Source organism: Pagrus major, chromosome 1 (genome assembly GCF_040436345.1).
Source record: "Pagrus major chromosome 1, Pma_NU_1.0".
NCBI classification, from domain to species: Eukaryota; Metazoa; Chordata; class Actinopteri; order Spariformes; family Sparidae; genus Pagrus; species Pagrus major.
In genome coordinates this window covers 27216345-27234897 of record NC_133215.1, presented here as the reverse complement: position 1 = coordinate 27234897, position 18553 = coordinate 27216345, and the positions used below count along the sequence as shown (strand labels likewise).

General features: G+C 41.8%; 2 protein-coding genes across 8 annotated transcripts in view; both read right to left on the bottom strand.

The window, feature by feature from the left end:
• Positions 1 to 10633, bottom strand: part of cnnm2b (cyclin and CBS domain divalent metal cation transport mediator 2b) — a 41061-nt gene extending 30428 nt beyond the window's left edge. For 6 of the 7 annotated variants that reach the window (XM_073472961.1, XM_073472970.1, XM_073472977.1 and 3 more), the window contains exon 1: positions 9136 to 10621. In XM_073472961.1, coding sequence (XP_073329062.1) covers positions 9136 to 10621 — 1486 coding nt within the window. Of the gene's footprint in view, positions 1 to 9135 lie in introns of all 7 variants that reach the window. The other variant, XM_073472954.1, reaches the window with a different exon arrangement.
• A 983-nt stretch (positions 10634 to 11616) lies between these two features.
• as3mt (arsenite methyltransferase) lies at positions 11617 to 18551 on the bottom strand. Its single transcript, XM_073472980.1, has 11 exons — positions 18460 to 18551; positions 18147 to 18195; positions 17749 to 17876; positions 17250 to 17400; positions 15895 to 16031; positions 15728 to 15797; positions 15485 to 15566; positions 15275 to 15406; positions 13756 to 13895; positions 13544 to 13666; positions 11617 to 12584 (listed from the first exon to the last, which is right to left on the bottom strand). Exons 1-11 carry the CDS (start codon positions 18474 to 18476, stop codon positions 12477 to 12479), a joined length of 1137 nt encoding a protein of 378 aa, XP_073329081.1. The 5' UTR covers positions 18477 to 18551; the 3' UTR covers positions 11617 to 12476.
• Between the last annotated feature and the right edge of the window lie 2 nt (positions 18552 to 18553).

The window sequence follows — 18553 nt, the reverse complement described above, 5'->3', positions numbered from 1 at the left end:
ATACAAAAAGAGCACTTCATCTGTTAAAGTAAGTGCCTCCTACTCACGTCCTTGGTACAACACGTGACCCATTCTTGACAGGCTCTATCTTAGTACATATTCATAGCAGCCCATTGTCCCTCTTTTGATACATCACATAAATGTGCCATACAGAGGCGACGAGGCCAGATCACAGAGATTCAGATCAAAAGTCTTCCATGAAAGACCTTCACATCATTTGCTCTTCAAAGTGAGGTTTCATGACATGACATCTTCAAGGCAACAGGGCGCTTGTTGTGATTTTGTTTTTTTTAGCACATTCTATTTTCTATCGCACCTTTTGTTGTTTGCAGCCAGGTTTGCCAAGTGGGGCGAATTTGCAGCTAATTTTCTAACTAATGCCAAATATACAAGAGCAGGCTGACACCGACACAGGCGTTTGTTTGGTGAACAACAAAAGCAGGAGCTGTAGGAGAGATAATGGCAGAGCCTACCTGAAGACTTAACCACACGCAAAAACAAACATTTTACCTCCTCACCGCAGGATACACATCTCTGAGCAGCAAATCCAAAGCGCTGCAGACACACTGTGCCGCTGTTTTTGTGTTAAATACGTAGTAGAAAGTAAATGTAAAGTAAAAGTCATAATGCCAGATCAGACAGGCTTTGGGAATGCACTGTGCCTAGATTCACACTCCTCAACTGTTGTACTAATCGGGTCTTAAAAGCCTACACTCCATGTTGTACCAGAATCTGAAGAATGTAGGCCAATTCAAACGCCAGTCTTTTAACACAACAAACTCAAGAGTTCATTCATTTATATTATACATTGTGATTAACAACTCGCATCTTTTAATGAATATCACATCACAAGTGGAATATCGACATTGTCGCTATAGGGGTTGGCGACATGGCTGAAAACTGATATTATGATCTATTTTAGCAAAATTACGATCCACAATCTAAATTGTGATCTTTTTTCTCAATTTTTGAAATGGCCTGTTGATTAAAGCCACACCTGAAATAGTCTATACATGTCTCTATTTGCACCATTAAACCACAATATTGCATTAAAGATTGTTCTTTCTTGGCACATGCTCCTCAAGTTGCTAGCTATAACTCGCGTTGCATCATTTGCAATTCATCATCCGAGCAAGAGCCACGTGAAGTAATTCGTCCAGTCAGCACAGCCATTTGGTTGGCTATATCATTCGATTGGTATGTTCATGTAACTTTAATCTCCTAATCAACGAGGTTATGTGAAGTTTGGAAACAGAAGTAAGAGGATATTAAATACCGGGATCACTATCATTCGTCTTAAAAGTAGACTGTGGACGATCATAATCTAAAATCGTGAGATCGCCCACCCCTATCTCGCAATGTTCAACATATCTGCATCCTATATTCATGCAATATTAATGGGTTTGACTGATTAAACATCATTAACTACAAACAGCATGTACTTATCACTAAGGATTTCCTAAAGAGCACTAAACAATATTTTGGATCCATCACCTTCAGAACTCCATGACCTTGAGACATTAAACTTGTAGACAAAATCTACCACAGTAAACATTTGATCAACCCGTTGTTCTGTTACAATAACGTTACTGTGGGGTGCTGATACACTCTGAAACACTCAAGGACACGCTGATATCCCGAGCCATGTTTTGGTAAAACTCCAAGCCCAGAAGACAAACAATGAGCAAACATGTTGTGAACAGACAATGTCCTTATGGTTGGTTGTTTTTTAAATAAGTCTGAAATTCTGGAAATTACAGAACATCCTTAAAGCTGCACTTATATTATATTTATACTCTTATATAAACGATCAATCAATAGACCACATGTGATGTGGAGGAGTCGCTCACAGTGACAAACCCACTGAGTTTATCACCCAACTCTAGCATTTTATAGTGTTTTAACATCTTTGAGCCCAATGTTTTAATTTTCCAGGTCACAAACTCTGCACCGATCTGTTCTGTTTCCAGCAGAAGATGACTGCTTTCAGTGAAAAGGCTCAGATAAACTTTTATTTCATTTCCACTACACTGTCAAGATATGTTGCCCATGAATGATGGTATACCAATAAAGTGAATATGCAGTCTACGATGCATACCCCTAAAACAGGCAAAAAGCAGAAACGATATATTTATCCACTGCATTGTGGTGTCTGTTTCACACACACACACACACACACACACAGACTGACTGCGACTTGTTCATGTCCATGTGTGCCATCGTTTCAACATAAAATAGCCATAAACTGGCAAAAAGCCGAACTGTCAGAGAGCAGAACAGTTCTGAAGCTCAAATGTTCAAAGGAACAATACAACTCCTCACAAAATCTTTTCAATCTGTGTAAATTACAGTTACAGAAGTTTACAACACAAGGAGTCATGAAGTAGTGACTCCGGTAGGTCAAATTGTCAGGGGAAGAATCTGTTTAGAGCACCTGCATGTTTTAACAAAAATATCGATATTTGGCGCCAGTGTATTGATAATATACTGCAAGAGGAAGCTATATCATATACTGCCATATCGATATTTTATCCCACCTCTAGTAAAGGGCCACATAATGTATTTTCATTGTGGAGTTGGCCAAAGAGGTTTTATTTTCTGTTGTTGGTTGTTTGTCAGCTTTATTCCAGAAAAACTGCTTGCCCAATTTTCATGAGAGTTAGTGAAAGGGTGTACCCTGGGCCAAGGAAGACGATCCAAATCACGGAGACACATAAATTAATCCTTACTTTTGTTAGCATTGCGAGATAGGGCATTTGGCCTCCAAGGAATAAATGCCATACATCTTAAAACCCAGGAGATTGTAGTGATTGTCAATAGCGACAAAACGTAACAAATTATAGAAATACGATGACTCCATATCACAATCCACATTCTAAGGTACCAGTCATCATCTGTGATAGCCAACACATGTAGCTGCTCAAACTTGAACCAGAAAGAAATCGTTACGGAGCAGCCACAACTGTAACAATGCAGGTGTGGCTATGGAAACATCAAAACACACATATCATGCCAGTAATTATACTCTTACTCCCGTCCAAATGTGAACTGTCTCTAGTAACCTCCAAAGTTTGAACTTTGCTGAGATGATGAGGCTTCAGTTCCATACAACCTATAGTTTTGGAAATATACACAGACAATCATAATCTTTGCATTTTCAGACTTCACACATCACAGAGTGTACTGTTGGGATCAGCAGAGGTCAGAGTTTTCCCAGTGTCTTTCTCGTTTTCAGCTGGTTCCAGTACTGCCAAGTGGCAAAATACATTAGCATAGGACGTTAGCCTGTGACAAAGAGTGAAGACAATGAAATCTTAACTGTGATGGATCACCGGCAAGTCTCTGCAAAACTCTGCTTTGGAAAAACTGTTGGCAGTAATGTAAAGTATTCATGATTTGTAGAAGAAAACAAGCGAGACAGCTCGCAGTCCCATAAATTGAGAGTCAAGAGTACAATAGAGGAGAAGTTACCATTCAGCAGGTTTCTACAACAGCAGCCTGTCTCATTTCTATGCTGCCATTGGTGGATATGAAAGCACTAGACACTTAAATGATAAGTGAGTATTTTCTAGTCTAATTATAGAGTAGAAAATGCTCACAATAGGTTTTCATTAAAGGGGCACTATGTAGTGTTAGAGAACAAATTCAAACTCAGAATTTTAATATTTACGATATTAATGAGGTAATAATACAAACTCAGAAATATTTATTTTTTCCATAACTGAATAAACAAGCTGTTCTCAGAGGAAAATAAGGTCCCAGAACACTGTTTGAAGCTAGAAAGGTGGCAGGGTCCGCCACATATAAACAAAGTAAAACAGTATGAAATTGTGTTGTCCTTTACAGTCAGTTTGTTTATTCAGTTTATTCAGTCATGAAAACCAAGACAGATAGTTTATTTAGTTTTTATTTTAGTCAGTGAAGATCTTTCTCTTCTGATTAAAATTTATTCCCCAAAACTACATAGTGCACCTTTAATTATGTGGTGAGGCTTACATCACAAAAGGCAGCACAGGTAGGAAAAAGTACAGTATGTATTTCAAAAATAAGATGCTTTAACAGCATGTGGTGTTGTGTTAACATGCTATGCTGCTTGTAACATGGACTCAGTTTGTATCGAAATTGCATTCCATACAATAAAAAAAAATAAAAAATACTACTACTAATGCCGTCTCCAGTAACACAAAGTATAGTGAGCTGCAGACAACCTATAATTCAAGGTAATTAGTTCTGATAAAGTGAGCGGCTGGCAGGAGGAGTCCTGCTGAGTTCAAAGGGGTGTCCCTCATCAGGAAACATTAAGTGTTCTTACCAACATGATGCCATTTAATCCCAACACTTGTTGCAGCGCTAACACCAAGGGTTACCAGGCAAACACACACTTTTTCTCGACATTTGCTATGATACGCTCCGCACACAAACGGCCAGAAAGAATAAAAGCATGCGAAAAGAGAAACCACAAAACTCCTGTCAGTATTGCAACAAGACCCACAGAGAGAGAGAGGGAAAAAAAAGAGTTTCACTTTAAGACAAAGTACTGAGCAAAGAGAGCGTGAAGGCTGTTGAATCTGAATTAAGCATAGATTGGCCTATATTGCAGCGATCGGGGAACTAGTTCAAGACGTGCCAGGCCTCATGTAGGCTCCGTCACACTGGGGACCTTACTCTCAAACTGTGAAGCATATACACCCTGAGCTATGAAACACTAGCTGAACATGGGATAACAAAGCAAACAGTGGGATGAATTTTGGGTCATTCATCATTCGGATATTCACTGACAGGTTTCTTAAATGAGGTGAGAACATGAATGAAAATATGTGTAAAATTGGTAGCTTTAAAGGGGATGCTATGGGGATTTTTCACATGTAATCAATGGCTTACAGACTTCTCATAACAGTGTACAAGCAGGGGAGTAACTACATCAATGCACACATCAAGTTTACAAGTCAGATTTAAAGGAGCACTATGTAGTTTTGGAGGTAATGATGAGGTAATAATACATACTAAGAAATATTTCCATAACTGAATAAACAAGCTGTTCTCAGAGGAAAATAAGGTCCCAGAACACTGTTTGAAGCTAGAAAGGTGGCAGGGTCCGCCACATATAAACAAAACAAAACAGTATGAAATTGTGTTGTCCTTTAAGGTCAGTTTGTTTATTCAGTTTATTCAGCCATGAAAGTGAAGAGAGTTTGATTATTTAGTTTGTTTAGGCATAAAAAAATCAATGAAGATCTTCTGATTAAAATTTATTCCCCACAACAACATAGTGCACCTTTAAGAGGAACTGAGAGTGTGTGTCCATTGTTAGTAAGGCAGGGAGATAATTGGGGGAAAAAAGTCTTCATCCTCTCTGTTGGGTCAGGTCCCAGTCCCCCTATGGACTCCCTTATTCAAGTTAGGCAAGTGTCCTGCCTTCCCCAGGGGCAGAAAGCACAGCCAGCTGGAGAAGAATACCTGTGCATAACCTGAATTGAGCTCTCCAAACATCCATACAGTAGATTCCTCCTCTCACAAGGCTGGTTGCGCTGCATGTGAGTAAGTGAGTGAATAACTCTTAGGAATAACTCAAAGTCAGAGAGGGGCAGCTAAATTCCTGTTCCTGACTCAACTCCTTGGTTTGGTCCCAAATGGCACACACTGACCCACTCATTAACCGGTAAACCTGCGGCTTGACAAGCAGCCCCCTGGATGACAGTAATTGTTGCAATCGCAGACGGAGAGCAATTAATGAAGGGGGTCAGAAGTTTCCAGTGGGGGTGTCTGCCTGAATTAAAAAGCTCCCGCATGAATCTGACCGTAACCTCTAACCTAAGGAGCCTGGAGTTTATTTTTAAGAAATTCAATATCTAAACGCACAGATTTGCTATTTTTACTCTACAGGTTTCCTTCAGGTTTTCCTATCTTTAAGGCAACATTAAAACAGTATGATTTCTGAGTAGATTGTGAGAAAAATGAGTATTACAGTAAAAATGTCTATCTATCAGAAGGTTTACATCCAATGCTGCAACACTGTAAGTCTGTAATATGAGCGTGTTATGGGTTTTTTGTAACAGACTTCAGACGACTATGCAGCTCCGCAAGCGGCATCAAATTAATTAACAATGACTTACGATACAAAGCACTCTGAACTAAGTGTGTGCTGCGAACACAGCCAGATTGACGGGAAACTTTGACCCCGCAGCCCTCCCTACAACTGTTGCTTATGACTTCCAAGAGAGGCTGAAGGCGAATTCCCTCTGGCACAGGGCCAGCCGCAGAAACACTCAGACCCTGCACACCAGAACTGGACCTATATGATGAACTATGTTGACAACATAATGTGAATATGTCAAGTTTTGAATTTTAGTGGGTGGAAATGATTAAAATTCAGTCTGAGTAAACAGATATGACTCAGCCCACAACAGAAGCTACAAAATACATTCTAAGTATCTGAGTTGTCAGTTGATTTTAACTTCTGTGGGTTTTATATGAAATGAACACAGGATTATAATTCATGCAATTGTTCAACAGGTGACAGACAAATATTGGAGCTAAATTATTTGGACAAAACTGATATGATGACAATCACAAGTCAATGTTTTGATATCACTATGTAACAATATACTGAATGTCTGCTATACCACGGTCATAAGGGCGCTAAACTCCAGAAGCCATCTCTGCTCAAGCTCACTGTTAAGAATTTCAATTTAGACATGTAACAAATATCTACATGAGAGTTCACTTCATCCTGTGCCAACTTAAGTAAATATCAATGTCAGGTACAGAGCTAGCAAGATGGGATGGGACCTGAATGCACTGGCGCACGAGGGGAGGGCAGTAGGAGCACACACGCAAACCAAAACAACAACAACCAATGCAAACTAAGGACTGTGCCTACAAATAGTGATATTGTGAATGAAGTTTAATAAGTTAATAAGAATATTTAAAATATAATTCCAAACTACATTACTCCACTTTGTTTAATGGATCATTTAAGCTTCATCAATTTAGACAAGTGGTTCTCAAAGTGGGTTCTAAGAGCCCTCAGGGGTCCTTGAGGGGGCTCCAGGGGGTCACCAGCTAAAAGGGGAGTCATTAATTTTTACTATAATTCTATCCATACGTAGCACACTGACATAATATATGGTCATGTGTTTCATATACTTTCTGTAATAAAACATCTAAACACAAACTTCTTGGTCATGTCAGATGGTGGACAATGGGACAAAATCTTATCAACTGAGGGTCTGTGGTCTAATTTGTGTCAGTCAAGGGATCCGTGATGCGGAAACATTTGAGAACTACAACCACAACAGAGCCATGTATCATGGCAGCTCGTTTAAGGACAATAAGACAAACGACAAAGATGTACGACAATTTCATACTGTTTTACTTTGTTTATATGTGGCGGACCCTGCCACCTTTCTAGCTTCAAACAGTGTTCTTGGGACCTTATTTTCTTCTGAGAACAGCTTGTTTATTCAGTTATGGAAAAAATACATATTCCTGAGTTTGTATTATCACTTCATTAATACTGTAACTATTAAAATTTGTTTGAATTTCTTCTCCCAAACTACATGGTGCCCCCTATCTACTCCTCTCTGTTTACTCACGGGTCAAGTACACTCATAATACTTTCAAAGAGCATCTCACCCATCAGATGTTGACAGTCCACTTGGTCTAGTGTAATAAGTGAGGTGAGAGATACTGCAAGGGTTAATAATGTTATTGTAATAATGTAACAGAACATTGCACAATGCTGTGCTGTAACACTTGCACTCTGTTTACACCTAGTTTGTCTGAAAAATGATCAACAAGGCGAAGGGGATCGATGTTTTCTGCTGCTAGCGCCGTCTGTAAGTAGTCCACTGTGACGAAAACAAACAAACACCCCCAACTAGTATATTATGCAATGCTAATTTGGCATGGAGGGCTACACCTAATTTCTGGTAATGGAGCTGAATGATTTCTTCTGTTTTCCTCCCAATTAATCCTCTTAAAGCAAAGTGAATACTCTACTGAGCACGCGATTCATCAATCAGACTTTTTTTTTTGCCTATTGATAAATCAGCTGATGAACAGGTGTACCTATGATTCACTGGGTCACTATGGCTGCGGATCTGAGCATAAAGCAAGAACAGATTTGTACCGGATCTGCAAACAGTGCCAGGAATAACTTAGTCAGAGGCATCAACAGAGAGGGGGTGGCTATGCAAAACATCAGGTAAACCGTGGGTGAGGTAAACATCTCTCTCAAAACGCCATGCGCATACACACACACACACACAACACATGGGGGGCTCGAGGGTGTTAGAGGCTGTTATTCATTATCCACACGACTGCATTCCAGGGCTGGACAAAAGGAGTTATCGCCACCATCATTCAGAGGCAAGCACACGAGAGGTAGAGAGGGATTTAAGCAGGTTCTCAAACAAGATGCCCCCACCTGATAACCTTAGCACTGCCGTTGCACCATTCCCACATGTCCTAATGCATTCACAAATCAGAGAGAGAGGGAGGGAGGGAGGGAGGGGAGAGAGTGAAAAAGACTGAATGAGATGGCAAGGTGGAGGAGAGCAAGACAAAGAGAAGGAGGAGAGAGAGAGAGACCGTGTGAACATTAACAGTGAATGGAAGCGATGGAGAAAGATAACAACACCTCCTCCTCCTCCTCCTCCTCCTCCTCCTTCCCTTTACAGGAAGTGACCAGCGAGCCTGTGGCAAGTGCACCTCACTACTGATGTGGCTGCTTCAGGACTTTCTGAGAAATGCAAAAACATCACCATCCTCTTCCTTCAGCTTTACTTTATTTTTTTTTACCTTCAATACCTGGAAGCTCTTGCAAAACCTTCAATGGGGGGTTTGGCAAGAACTCCCCTCCTATTTTTATTTCCTGTAAATCAGGTTTTAAACACTGAGATCCACTCACATACCTTGACCTTTTGATGGACAGAGCAGCAGGAGGCCTGAAATGTGCTATTACATAACTCACCTGTCCATGTACAGGGGGGTGGACAGGTGAAAGGTCAGCCCGCTTGTGCAGTGACCTTTGACACTTGAGGGTGGAGAGAGGTTAAACTGAAAACGAAGAGGCCCTCTGACACCTCTTATCTAACACATTAACAATAAAGTTACTCTATGTAGCTGTCTCACCTTTCTTAAACTCCTCCAGCATCGCGTCCAGCTTGGTGTCATTGAACACAAAGTGCAACGGGTGGCTGTAAAACTTGGTGATGGTTTTGAGCGGGGTGCAATCATCCGGGTCCACGAACGCCAGGTCCTTGACAAAGAGCAGATCCACTATGTTGGACCTCTCGCCCTCGTAGACCGGGATGCGCGTGTAGCCGCTCTTCATGATCTCGGACATGGTGTTGAAGTCCAGGGTGGCGTCCCCAGGGATCATGAAGCAATCTCTCAGCGGCGTCATCACGTCCTCCACGGTTTTAGTCCTGAGCTCCAGCGCGCCCTGGATGATGTTCAGCTCCTCCTTCACCAGGTCGTTATAGGGGTCCGTGACGCGCAGCATCTCCAGAAGCTTCTCCCGGTTGTACACGGTTCCTATCTCCTGTCCCAGAAGGTAGTCCAGCAGCTTGCTCACCGGGTAGGACGCGGGGAAGGTGAGCAGCATGAAGAACTTGGTGAGGAAGATGGTGTTGGCGCCCACAGCGAGGCCGTGTCTGGAGCAGATGGCCTGGGGCACGATCTCCCCAAAGATCACTATTCCAATGGTGGACATGACCACGGCGATCAACCCCGAGCCGGCGATATCATCCAGCAGGATGGTCAGCGTGGTGTTCACCAACACGTTCCCGAGCAGAAGCGAGCATAGCAAGTAATTCCCTTGACTCCTGACCGGCTCGATTTTTTTGGCATAATTCTTCTCCTTCTCCGTGCCGCAGTTCTGGACTATCTGGAGCTCCATGGGGTCCAGAGCCATGAGCCCCAGGTTCAACCCGCTGAACATACCCGACAGGCAAAGCAACATGGAGATGAAGATGACCTGGAGCCAGAAAGGCAGCAGAAACTTTTTCTCCTCCACCACTATCACTTTGGTGTCGTCCCCGTCGTGGTAGATCCAGGTGTTCTCCGTCCACGGGTCGTGCATCCCGGGCACGGCCGGCGTCGCGGTGGCGATGCAAAGGTAATACGCTTTACTCCTCTCCGTCTTTCGCAGAGGTTTGACCTCAATTTCAACTATTCCGGACGTCTTTCGACTCAGGATGATGTTGGGTAATATAATTATATCCGAAGTCCTAATACCGCAGGGATGCAAGCCGGACGAGTCCTCCTGGCTCTGGTTATCCCCCGAGGAGCTGTCAAGGCTCCCTACCGTCCGGCTCCGCTCATGTTCCGTGAAAGCAATTTTGGACCAGGTCTCGTTGTTGATGTTCTGCCCGTACACCCTTAATTTCACCCGAGAGCGCTCACTCACCCGCAGGTAGCCCTTATCCATGAAGGAAATGTCGTCCGTGTCCTCCAGTCGGAGCCCTATGATGACGGTCTCCTCGGACCCTTCCTTGCCACTTGTCGGGGTGACACAACAGCCAGTGACAGTTAAGAAAATCATCGCCAAAGCTCGGACCCGGTTAAGTGACGCCATTTTTGCAGCGGTGGGTCCTTGGGATAACGGCTCTGCCATATTGATAACCATTGGCAACCAACCTCCTGAATGAAAAGGGCTTTTAAAAATCAGAGCCAGTCGGAGTCCGCCTTCATCTCCGCCGAGGGTTGCCGTGGCTTGTGCATCGGGACCTGCTCGTTCCCACTACGTGTCCGACACTGATGACTCGCGAGCGCAGGCTTATGGGCCAACTCGTGCCTCCCCTGATGTCCCCGAGACAGGCGACGGCGGCGGCCAATCAGGAGGGCCCGCTGGCCGGGGGGCGGGGTTCCCGCAGCCTCCTTGGCGAATCAAATTCCAAAACAAGTGCACCTCATGTTAAGAGACAGACAGAACTCTACTCGTGACTTTTCTAACATGTATCCTACTACAGGAGATAACATGTGTACATGATTACTGTGTATTTATGACATCAGTACACAAACATGACCACCTGCACAATACAGTGCAATACAATACAAGTGAAATAAATGCTTTATCATGATACAATTGTAATGACACTGTCAGGTGTTGAATCAACTACATGGTCATATTTGAAGTCATTTATTTGGATTGGATTGCATTATCGTTAATGTAAGGGCATGCTAATGAACTTTAGTGCTGCAAAACTGTCTTCTACAGTAGTGATTCCCAAACTTTTTAACAAGTGATCCCTTAAAAGAAGTACCATCTACTTCTGGCCTCTCCTCACAGGTTAGGGCTTTAATGTGGATGTCAGTTACATGCAGATCATCCAAGAATAATGTTTTTTTCTTTATTAGGAAAAAAAATAGAAAGATGTTGTAAAAAATGTCTTCTTTCTCTCTCCGCCTTTTGATCCCTCAGATTTTAGAGTGGATACCTATCCTTCACTGACTTAAGGCCTATTTCAAATAATTATACACCATTCATTGTACTGATGATTGTTCTTGGCTTAAAAGCACCTCATACAATACTGATGTGAAGTACCCACAACATGTGTGCAGAAATGAAAGTAGAATTCCAGAGAAAAAAGTAAAAACTAGCACACACTGTACTTACCACCTCTGCATTGATATATTTTCAAACCAAATTGACATTGTGGTCACAAGAACTTTCTCAAGACATATCAATCATATAGAGACACAGTAATTCAATACAGCCCATAACTGCGTGACAATTCACAGCTGTGTTGGAAGTGTGTGATCACAGCAGCGTATTCATTTGTATTTAAAAGACATGGCCCAAGTCTACAGTAAATGTCCCTTGTCATGGGGTCCTAGAACTTTAAATCCATCCACGTCCTAATAGACAAAATACATATGAACCAAGACACATTAAAACATACAAAATTGAAAAAAGGACAATCAATTGATGCCAATATTTTTGTGTAATTACAGAAGTAACACATCATAACAAACATTATAATGATGACACTGTTGCGAAGCTGACACTAGTGCAAAATCTGTCAATATTCTGCTTAAACAGATCAATACAGTTAGAGGTATTACAACACGAGTAGGATCAACTGTTAAGGCAAAGGTGGGAAAAGTCCTGCTGAAAGTGTGAAAGGCATCGATATAAAATTAAGATTTAGATTTTGTTTTTTTTTCTTGTATTTACATTTTGCCTTGATACAAAGCCAAAGTCATTTTATTTATGCAACATTAATATTTGAATTGATTAAATTCATAGAGTCTTTTACTGGAATAAGTTTGGACAGGAAACATCAATAATACACATGTCTATGTGTAAGAAAGGGCTGATTTAAATAGCTGAAATCTCATTTGAAATGTTAGTAAGAAACAAATAATGACATTGCATAAGCCATAATTGAGTCAGTGAATTTGAACTACTGTTACAATGCATACACAGTATGATGCTAGGCCTGTACTGCACAGTGCTCTTCACATCATCATTTGCAACAGGCAGAGGAGTTAGTGCTGCAGCATCCCCCTGTGGCCGAACCTGGAACTTGTTTCTCCAGCTGAAGGGCCAGCTCGAAAGGATCCACGACGCCTGCCTGTATCAACAGTACAACATGGGAGAAATCCTTAGGGGCGTACAACCTTTAACCAGTTCCATTCAAGTATTACATACTTATTGTGTTTCGCCAAAACAAATATCAGAAATGGTAAAATGTGAATTCTGACCTTTTCTTTATTGTCTAGCACTAAACACTAATTAATATACTGTACATTCTATATAATAGAATGAAAAGGCTACACACTAAGCTCTGAAATGCATGTTTACCCCGGGTGTATGGCTCAGTGTCTCTTTTATCAGACACTGGTTGTTCATTAAATCAGCATTTCACAGTAGCTGTGCTTTCAAGAACAAGACCAAAGGCTTTTTATTACTATTATCACTAGCCATCCGTGTTGATTACAGAAAAGTATCTTGGATCTGATTTCACTTCAGAACGGCAGTCCAAAGGTTAAACCAAGGGACACAATATGATAAATCACTGATTTTTTTATATTTACTTCTTCGCTGCTCACTAAAACAGATAAGGAACTCCCTCAACAGCAAAATAAAATGTGTGAAATGAGTGATTAAAGGATCAGGGTAGTCAGTGAAAAATGTATAGTGGTGTTTGTAGACGTGTGTGTGTTCACAGAACGACCATGAGAGCTGATAAGATGGTATTCCATTAGCTGAGAAGAGAACATTCCTTCCTGTTCAAGGTTCCCCAGCATGACTCCACAGTCTGGTTATGACTCCAAGACAGCTGCTTGACCTTGTGCGTGTGGACGTGTGCGTATGTATGTTTGAGTGGGTATGTGAGTGCGTGTGGAAGAACTTGCAGCATGCGTCCTGGCGCACACATGTGTGTGTGCAACTGTGTGTACAGTTAGACAGTGGGGCTCTCTGGGTGTGTCACACTCTGGAAACTGATAGCACAAACATACTGACCTCTAGCGCTCAAACACATCAGACAAAAGACATTTCCACATCCTGGAATTTAGTTGTGACACTGACCTGAGGTTTGACTCCACAGGGCGCAGAGGGGCCTCCCGGTGGCTGGCAAGTGAAGTCCTCCTTGAATCTGGTATGGGTCAGGATGGTGGCCAACTCTCCATCAACCTCCACGGCTTTATTAGCCTGAAATACACCCACATATGACATAATTTGCATACAGGACATGAGCAGGAGACATCGAGCTGTTATTACATTGCTGTATTACTACAGACCTTAAATGTGTAGTGACAGTCAAACAGGAAGCTTTCCTCTACTCCTGTAATGGTCCCATTGTATATGACCTGACAGGTCTTGGTGTTGCCTTTAGGGACCTTGAACAGGCGGTATGTAGCAGAGACAAACTTGAAGTCACCTGTAGTGCCAGAACAGGTCAGAGATAATCAATAAATGCACCAGTCAACCTGGAATAAAACAATCTATAATGTCTTGGGTGATGATATCAGCCCATTTCCCCTGTTCTTGCCTCATTGCACTGATTACCAGTGGTTTTTAGATTTTAAAATGTTATTTCTTGTTTTCAAATCACTGGTTGGCATTGCTCCTTCTTATATCAGTGACTCTGTAAGGACACTCCCACACAGGGTTTCAAAGCCTGCAACTCCCCTCCAGTTAGTTAGAACCGAAGAAGCCTCTTGGATGAGAGGTGAAACGTCTTCAACAAACAACAAGTCCAGTTACCTACGATATATCACTTAGAATATGTCAATGACCTTTTATCCCTTTAAACTCCTGCACTCATTGATCTGTAGACCAGCTGATATTATCAGTACCCAGAGCAAGCTTCAGAAAGAAGATGGTAGGGCATTTGCATTAAAAACGAATTTTTATAAAATGGCTTTTAATGTAATCTCTTGTTTATGCTCTCATTCATTTGTTTATTTTTGGGATTTCCATTGTCTTCTATTTATGTTTTCATTTATTAGATTTTTATTATGTTTTAATTTCCTCCTGCATCCAATTGTGTATTTTCTGTTTTGTTTATTGAAGCACTTTGTAAATGTGCATTTTATTATTATTAAATCTTTATTGAAAAATCAACAACTGAGATGGACCAACACTATCAGTAGTTAGCCAGTTTCCTACTAAATATTGCTTTCAACAACATTTTTGGTTACTAACTAGTCACAGTCCACTGTAAACATTAATGCATAGTGTATATTATCTGTATATGTCATTAGCATTAAACTCTAAACCCACTGCTGTGGGCCAGTAGATATTTGGTGACCAGAAAACATTGCTATCAAGAATGTAAATGGATCCACACTGAATGAATGAGTAAACCAGTAGTAACTGATAAAGTTCAAACCCATGACCTGACAGGTGTTCACACAGGTGTTTTTCACTTATTAATTAGACCTCCATGTGGGCATGTGCAAAGTGTGCTTGATTGACATCTCCCTCACTCTCCTGTTAGCTTTATTACACCTGTCAGGTGTCAATCATTCCTATTGTTTTTAGTTTGGTGACCTCACGCAATTCTCCACCCTCTTTGACCTGAGCAGAAGCCTAATCAGCAAGAATAAGGATCAGAAGAAAAGCTTTTGGATCAATCTAGGCTAGAAACAAATCAAAAATGCATAATTTAATAGTGTAACAGGATTAATTTCATTCAGTTTGAAAATAAATGTCCATTACTGCAACCCACCTTGAGTTATGATTTAGAAACAAGCAGACGAGGCAGTACACAAAAAGCAACGAATAAGTAACAAATAAGGAAAAAAAAAATCAAACCTAGAACGGCTTGCAGTTCTTTGTTTTCAATAGTGATGATCTTGGATGTAACCAGCCGTGGTGGGCTGAAGCCCACCTCTTCAGCCAACTGCAGCAGATCCTTCCACCAGAGTGCTCCACCAATACACTCACCTGCCAAGATAAACTACATTATGATATTTGGCACATGTCGGTGGGCTTTTTTGGCAATGAGATATCAATTTGACGCACCCCATAGGACTTTGTGGTTTTTAATCTCCTCTGTGAGTCTTTCACTGCTGTAGACGTCACTGAAGTACAGCTCACCACCATCCTAAAGATCAATCGTCAAACAGTGTATATAGTGAATATCAACGCAAAGTCCATACATTAATAGGATTACTGATTCATGATTCAAAGTGTTTTGGCTCATGTCCAAGCATTCTTCTCTTGTTTAGTGATACTAAAGCGAGGACAAAGTCAAAAGTATTGTACCTTGAGCACACTGTAGGCTTCAGCCAGCACTCTTTTCTTGTCGGGAGAGAGATTCACCACACAGTTGGAACTATGGCAGAAATAACAACATTTGAATACAATTTATCTGAATTACACAGAAATCAAATACAAAACATAAAGAGAAAGAGACATAAAATACTTCTTACATGATGATATCAAATGAATTCTTTTCCAGACCGGCTGCTGTCAGGGCCTCAATTAAGCCCTGGACAAAGTTGACATTGGGCTTCTTGAAGCCAAATTCTTTCATGTGATAGTCCACATGTTTCCTGGCCACTTCAAGCTACAAGAGAAAAAATACTTATGTGAAGAATGTTGGGTGCACATTTATACTGAACAATCATTTGGGACGATGCAGTTTGTTGCTGCCTTTTACGGCTCAAACATGCCGGCTGCACAGCAGAACTCTGCGCAGTCCAGCTCAGTTGTGCAAGGACACTCAAAGACACTCTATACTCCACCATCACTGAGACTAAGTCTCTCAAAAATTTAAAAAAGCACTGAATATGCAAATTGGCTAGCTGAAAAATAGCCAGGTGAAGGTGAGCCAGCTCCAGCAGGAGCTGAAAGAAAAAGAGGATGCTCTCCAAAGGGCCAGTAAGACTGCCCATGTAGAGACCCTGGACAGGATTGTGTCTAGGCACATATCTGGGGAAGACTACAAAAAAATTCTGCTGCATTGAAGGTCTCCAAGAGCACAGTGGCCTCCATAATTCTTAAATGGAAGTAAGGTTGCAACAACCAGGACTCTTCCTCATCACATGCCAAATACCATCCCAATGGTTAAGCATGGGGGTGGCAACATCACGCTTTGGGGGTGTTTACAGCGGCAGGGACTGGGCGACTGGTCAGGGTTGAGGGAAAGCTGAACGGAGTAGAGAGATATCCTTGATGAAAACCTGGTCCAGAGCGCTCAGGACCTCAGACTGGGCTGAAGGTTCAACAGCCAACGGGACAATGACCCTAAGCACATAGCAAAGACAACGCAGAGTGGCTTCAGGACAACTCTGTGAATGTCCTTGAGTGCCCCAGCCAGAGCCCTGACTTGAACCCAATCAAACATCTCTGGAGAGACCTGAAAACGGCTGTCCACTGACAGTCCCCATCCAACCTGACAGAGCTTAAGAGGATCTGCAGAGAAGAATGACAGAAAATACCCAAATCCAGGTGTGCAAAGTTTGTCGCATCATACCCAAGAAGACTTGATGCTGTAATTGCTGCCAAAGGTGCTTCAACTAAGTACTGAGTAAAGGGTCTGAATACTTATGTCAATGTGATATATCAGTTTTCCCTTCTTGAGAAATTTGTTTAAAATTCTAAAATTCTGTTTCCTCTTTGTCATTATGGCGTATTGAGTGTAGACTGATGAGGGAAAAAATAATTTACACAATTTTAGCATGAGGCTGCAACATAACATATGTGAAGAAAGTGAAGGGGTTTGAATACTTTCTGAGTGCACTGTATATCACTGACAGTTCACCGTCATGCTGATGTACAGTACCTGGACCTCAGTCATGTCAATGCCAGTGACATGACCCTTCTCGCCCACCAGCTGACTCAGCATGTAGCAGTCTCTCCCACTTCCACTGCCCAGGTCCAATATCCTGCAGCCCTCCAAGCACTCTGGCACCACCAGACCACAGCCATAGTACCTGAGGAGAGAAGAACACACACTATGAGTATCTCTGAATCAGCATAAACAGAAATGAAGTAGGGCCGGGCAATATGTCAATATAATATATCATTATTATGATATGAGACTATGTATTGTTTTAGATTTAGGATATCGTGGTTTTAAAAGGTTGCATTACAATAAAGTGATGACATTTTCTGAACTTATCAGACTGTTCTTCTTGTTTTTATACTTGCATTTACCCATATAGTCATTATACACTGTCAGTGTTTCATTGTTTTTGAAGTACTTGGTCAACAAGATTGTGATATTTGATTTTGATCACATTGCCCAGCCCTAGCAGAGAGTGAGACAAAAGCCCAGAGACCTGTCACTGACATCAGGGTGCACTTTCTTCAGAGCCTGGCGGACGAAGGCAGGGATGGGCTGGGCTGGAGTCACACAGACATTGGTCTTCAGGTCTGAGGAGCTCTTCAGCACCTTGCTATAATAATCCTGTTGAAGTGCAATAAAGCGCCTTATCAAACAGCAGCTTGTTATCAGTTGTTACAGGGCAGGTAAGGTGGGGTGATAATAATAAAGGAATAATATCAACAGGTCTATTAATGGCTGGAGTTTGGTCGGTGAATTAAGGCTGGAGCATGACAGGGGGACAGAACTGAACTACAGCGTTACACATTAGCTAACCAACGCACTTATGCTATGCTAGCGACCACTCCATACGTAGCTAACCTATATGATAAGAGAGGGGCGTCATTTACTCACCTTGACGTCCACGTGAATGCCGCTGTCACCGCAGCCTTTCCCACAACCACTGTGAAGCATACGTTAACTTTACATTGCATCGACGTCACAGTCACGATTAGCTAACTCAGATAGCTGGTTAGCTAATGTGACAGCAAAGTTTACAGTTATTTAAAACGAGAGTTCACTGACGTTACTGTGAAACTAGTTAAAGTCTCGCGTTAACTTTACAACCGACGTAATGGTTCAAATCTGTCACACGCCACTCGCTTTATTTATAATGTTAGCTTAACTTAGGTCACTTGAACGTGAGAAAGGTAAGGCTTGTTCTTACCTTTTTTCTGCAGCCATCGTCTCGGGTATTACCAGTTCAGAGGTCCAACAGTTGTAAAGGAGAGCTCGCAGCAGTCTCGCAACAAAGTCAACAA